Source organism: Hipposideros armiger, unplaced genomic scaffold, assembly GCF_001890085.2.
Source record: "Hipposideros armiger isolate ML-2016 unplaced genomic scaffold, ASM189008v1 scaffold_743, whole genome shotgun sequence".
Lineage (NCBI taxonomy): Eukaryota > Metazoa > Chordata > Mammalia > Chiroptera > Hipposideridae > Hipposideros > Hipposideros armiger.
The window spans coordinates 287,316-293,060 of NW_017732093.1; the positions used below are offsets into that span (position 1 = coordinate 287,316).

The following is a 5,745-nucleotide window of genomic DNA, read 5'->3' on the forward strand; positions in this document are numbered from 1 at the left end:
TGCTTCTAGGGACAGGGTTGCCGGCTGGACTCCTGCATGGGATGGTGGGTTGCGCCCACCCGCAACTGGGATTGAACACGGCACCTTGAGCTGAGTGGCTGCCGACGGGCGGCCAGATGGCGACTGGACTTGGAGCTGGGCTGGCTGCGCCCTCCACAGCTAAGGCTGAAGGACAACAACTTGGCTGTTCCCCTTCCCCAATTCCCTAATAAAATCTTTAAAAAAAAAATCACATGGGGGGTTATTAAATGCAGATTCCTGGGCCCCACCCAAATTGGTTCTTCTGTATGTGAAGGCTGTGGAACCACTGCCTCAGAAACTGAAAGGTAAGGAAAATTAAGTGTCTATAAGTATCTTTTATCCAAACCTGTGTAACTATCTTAAATTTATGTTTCAATAATTCAGAAATCTAGGGCCGGCTGAGTGGTGCGTTGGTTAAGAGTTGGCTTGGGACGCCAGCTCTGAGCAGCAGGGCCCAGGTTTGGATCCCACATTAGGGCCAGTGACGCTGCGCCCTCTACAGCTAAGATGGTGAACAACAGCTTGACCTGGAGCTGGGCTGCCACGATAGCGTAGGCTGCAGTGGAGCTGGCTGGCAGTGGACGGTGAGAAGCTGTCCAATGGCCGTCGACCAATTTCCCTCACCCGGAAAGAGTGCAATGATCACAATACCAACATGGGCCAGTGAAGCCATGTCCTCCACAGCTAGACTGAAGAACAAAAGGACAGCAACTTGTCTGTTCCCCTCCCCCAATTCCCCAATAAAATCTTTAAAATAAAATAAATAATTCAGAAATCTATCCTCAATACAGTATTAAAAGTAAAATCACCAATATTTTAAAGATTTTCTTGTCACTTTTTTTTAGAAAGAAAAGCATTTAGAAAGTTTTGAAAGGTTCTCACACACAATTTCTTAAATAGTAATCTTTAAATGACACCTAGTGGGACATTATCTTTACTAATTTTATCTTAACTTTTATCTTAACTACTAATTCTCAAAAATGATTTTTTAAAACTGCATTCAATTATAGTAGCATTCTAGTTACCTTGAAATATCCCCCCAGTACCATTCTGCATCCTGAAGAGAAACAGAACCATCCTTCATTCCATTTGTAACGGCTGAAGTCATTGGCTTACGTGGCTTTGGTGGAAGAGCTAGAAGAGAAATGAATATATTTTGTAGGTGTAAATTATCACTTGTTTTCTAATTTTCTGACAGAACTGCTCATTAACCAATGTACATTAAGATTCAAATAATTATAAATCAAATTGTATTATTTTATGTTAAATGTTAAACATTAGCCAAAGAAGGAATCTTTTTAGCACTACACCAACAATTGCCTGAAAAGTGAAATTTTCAAGCTATTTAGGTTTTTTTCCATTCTTATAAAGTACTAACTTTTAACTCTGAATAGATGTCCAAAAAAGCTTCATTGTCTTTCAAAAAACAATGTGATGCCCTATCACAAATAACTTAGTCCAAAAGCCATTAAGTGAAGCTGGTCATGATGGTCAAGAGTTGGTGTCAGAGCCAGTTAGCTGAGGGAGGACTACGTCCATATAGGAGGGCAGCAGCACAGCGCAGGATCTCAGAGCTCCGGCAGGGTGAGGAGGCAATCCTCATGGGGACAGCCTGGCATGGGGTGTTGAAGCTAAGTGAAGTAAGAAAGGCAGTGGCATGGGGCTCAGGTGGCACAGAGTGTTGGGAGGCCAAGCCAATAAGGACACAGTCCTTGGAGGTGGGCATCCCAAAGCAGTGGGGCAAAGCCAGATAAGGGTGAAGAGAGTTTCTACTTGGGTGAGGGATGAGAGGTAGCAGGGGGAATGCAGCAATAGCTCTAAGAGACTGGGTACATACAAAGAGGTGGGTCAAATAAATAAAATCATGGAGGATAATAGGAGCCAGGTTTCTCACAGTCTAAAAAGGAATTTACAAATATAGAAAGATAAAAAATAGAATGAACCCTCTGATTTGGACTGGAATTGCAACTATTGATATAAACTCATGGAATTCAATAGATAGATAGATATTTCAATAAATAAATATAGACAGACATAAATGTCTATACTTATAGGGAATAACTAACTATTCCCTAGCTCTGTCCCTTGAGAAGTCCTGGGATCAAAAACACCCCAATATGCACACCTAGCACCCAGACCTTGGTTTCTAATGCCATTCTCTACTAAAAGCCATTTGGAGAAATGGTGGATTGCAGGGCTAGGATAGAGCAAGCATCAAATGAACCTGGAACATCATGCCAAAAAGTAAGCAAGTGCTGAAAGAATGAGGGACCATGACAAAAACAACAAAAATCAAACGGTTCCTACTACCAAACCTAGAACAATCAGAGCATCAATACAAATAATGATAATAAGGGATTATGAGCCATTTTAAAAAACTGGAATCTATGTGTCCATGCAGATATAAACAAATAAATGAAAAAACTAAAAGATTAATGAAAAGGAGAACTTATATAATCTCAGAGGGGGCCTTCCCACGAAATGCTTATTAATCACAAAATTAAAAACACTAAGATAATAGTAGAGAAGCATGTCAAGCATCATCTTAATCAAGGAATCAAGGTTAATACCACCATTGGAATCATGGGCCACCAATAGGATGCACTGAGAAGGACACAACATCACTCCTGTGACATTCCTGCCAAATATGTATAAACTGAATCTAATCACGAGGAAACCTCAGACAGCCACAATTGAGAGACGTTCTACAGAACAACTGGCTTGGAATCTTCCAAAATGTTAAGGTCATAAAACTCAAGAAAGACTGAGGAACTGTTCCAGATTGGAAGAACACGAAGAGAATCATGACAATTAAATGCAATGTGTGATTCTGGACTGAATCCTCTTGTTATAAAGGAAATTATTGGTACAATGGACAAAACTTGAATCTGAAGATGACAGTAATGCATCAATATTAATTTTTTTATTTTGATGGTTTCATTGTAGTTATGTTGAAGAATGTTAGTATTTGTGGGAAATACAAACCAATGGTCATTATGGGGCATCATGCTGGCAATTTACTCTCAAAGATTCAAGAAAATCAAATGACTTGTACTGTATTTGCAACTTTTCTGTAAGTTTGAGGTAACTGTTTCACAATTTTTAATTCACAAAAGAGTTAAAGACAATACTGAGGGAAAGGGGTAACAATGGGAATATGTTCTTCAAAACAGATGATTTTCAACAAGGGTGTCAAGACAATTCAACTGTAAAAGAATAGTCATTTTAACAAATGGTTCTGGAACAACTGGGTATCCACATGCAAAAAAATGCAATTGGACTCTTATTTCACACCATATGCAAGAATTAACTGAAAATGCATCAAAGTCCTAAATATGAGCTAAAACTATAAAATTTTTAGAACAGGTTTAAATCTTAATGACCTTGGATTAGGTAATGGTTTTTTAGATATGACACCAAAAGCACTAACAAACAACTAAAAAAAANCGGCACCTTGAGCTGAGCTGCCACCTGGATGGCTCAGTGGATAGAGCGTGCGCTCTTAACAACAAGGCTGCTGGTTCCACTCCCGCATGGGATGGTGGCTACGCCTACCCGCAACTAAGATTGAACACAGCACCTTGAGCTTAGAGGCCACGAGCTGCCGATGGGAAGCCAGATGTCGACTGGCGCCCTCAACAACAAAGATTGAAGGACAAAACTTGGCTGGTCCCCTTCCCCAATTCCCCAGCACTATTCCCCTCCCCCAATTCCCCAATAAAGTCTTTCAAAAAATAAATAAAAATTATGTATCTAGATTAAATAAAAATACGAAAAATGTGTATATAAAGATATAAATAAAATACAGAAATCTTGTATACCCAGACATAAAGAATGCTAGTAGAAAACTAACCAAAATGCTGAAACATACTCACCGCAAAGTCAAAGTATAATCTCCCTGCATTTTTGTTGAGGCATCTCTAACCAAGAAGGTACCATCTGGCATGTCCCGTAATTTGTCATTTACCTCCTCCCTGAAGAATCATAGGAAAAATGAAAAAAAACATAAGCATTGTTTGTCCTCTTCACATATTATTACTAAGGCTAGTTGGGAGGGGGGAGTATACCTAAAGTTGTAGAGTTATGGGGGCCTTCAGAGGTAATTGAGTTCCTGCCCCTAGATATGCTCATTATGTTTTGATTTTTGATATTATGCAATCTAAGGAAGGGCTATTTGCTTCTTAAACTCTTCCAGATTTCAACTGTCTGTTAGGGATAGTATTTCCATTAAGCCTTTAGGGCTTCCTTAGGCAGGTCTGAACTTGTAGAGTTTCAGGAAAAACCAGCAGCTGTTTTAGAAAGGTTATATTTAAGCAACAGTGGCAGCTGTGTCTAATCAGAGGAGGTAAATTCACTAAGTTTACAACCTTTCAAAATAATATTCTCCAAAATGAATTTATACTAATAAATTCTTCTGCAGAGCTGGTTTAGGACTTTAAACAACACTAGAACACTCAAAGGAAATGGCAGGGCATACAATGAATTATAGGGCAGGTCTTAAAATATAAATTTAAATGGTATTTAAATATAATAGATCCTTTTATTGTATGATGCTAAAATAAAAATTTTCTAATTTTAATATAAAATACATTGTCTTCCACAAAAAAAATACAGAATTACCATATAACCCAGAAATTCTACTTCTGGGTCTATACCCAAAAGAACTGAAAGCAGGAACTTGAACAAACATTTATACACCGATGTTCATAGCAGCATTATGCACAATAGCCGAAGCTGAAAACAATCCACATGTTCAAAGCCAAATGTCCAGATGAATAAGTAAATTAAAATGTGATATACATATACATATATATATATACACATATATACAGATATATAAATAGAATATTACTCAGCTTTAAAAAGGAAATTCTGACACATGCTACAACGTGGATGCACCTTGAAGTCATGCAAAGTGAAATAAGCCAGTCACAAAAAGACAAATAATGTATGATTACATTTATATGAGGTATCTAGCATAGTCAAATTCATAGAAACAGAAAATAGGACGGTAGTTGCCAGGGAGGGGCGGGGGAGAGAATAGGAGAAAAGGGGAGTTAGTGTTTAATGGGTACAGAGTTTCACTTTGGGAAGATGAAATAGTTCCAGAGATGGATGGTGATAATGGTTGAACAACACTGTAAATGTCCTTTATGCCACTGAACTGTACATTTAAAGATGGTTAAAATGGTAATGAAATAAATAAATAAGTGCCACTTTGGTAGTGGGAGAGAACAGACAAGAGAAAGAGACGGACAAGTATACTGAGGAATACAGCATCAACCTGAAATGGATAGTGCTTTTTAAAATCAAGAAAACACAAATTCAAACTTAAAACATATATATGTATATTTTTGGTTTTTTCATTCTCTAGGTTCGAAATTTTCCAAAACTACATTTTACCCAAAAAGCAAATCTGTCCTGGAGTCCTGTTTCCCAAAACAAGATGTGTGAAGATTGCATCAAAATCACATGGGGAGGGCCGCCCGAGTGGCTCGGTTGGTTAAGAGCACTAGCTCGAGCAGCAGGGTCAGCGATTTGATTCCCACATGGGCTGGTGAGCTGCGCTCAAGCTGGGCTGCCACTGGGCTGCCAACAGGTGGCAGGATGGCTTGGTGGTTAGAGCATGTGCTTCTAGGGACAGGGTTGCCGGCTGGACTCCTGCATGGGATGGTGGGTTGCGCCCACCCGCAACTGGGATTGAACACGGCACCTTGAGCTGAG

General features: G+C 39.1%; 1 protein-coding gene across 2 annotated transcripts in view; it reads right to left on the reverse strand.

The window, feature by feature from the left end:
* The window catches only part of PIK3R3 (phosphoinositide-3-kinase regulatory subunit 3), an 86,837-nt gene that overhangs the window by 40,155 nt on the left and 40,937 nt on the right, over positions 1-5,745 (reverse strand). Inside the window, exon 8 of one of the 2 annotated variants that reach the window (XM_019627990.1) lies at positions 3,897-3,995. In XM_019627990.1, the coding sequence (XP_019483535.1) occupies positions 3,897-3,995 (99 nt within the window). Of the gene's footprint in view, positions 1-3,896; positions 4,022-5,745 lie in introns of those variants that run through there. The other variant, XM_019627989.1, reaches the window with a different exon arrangement.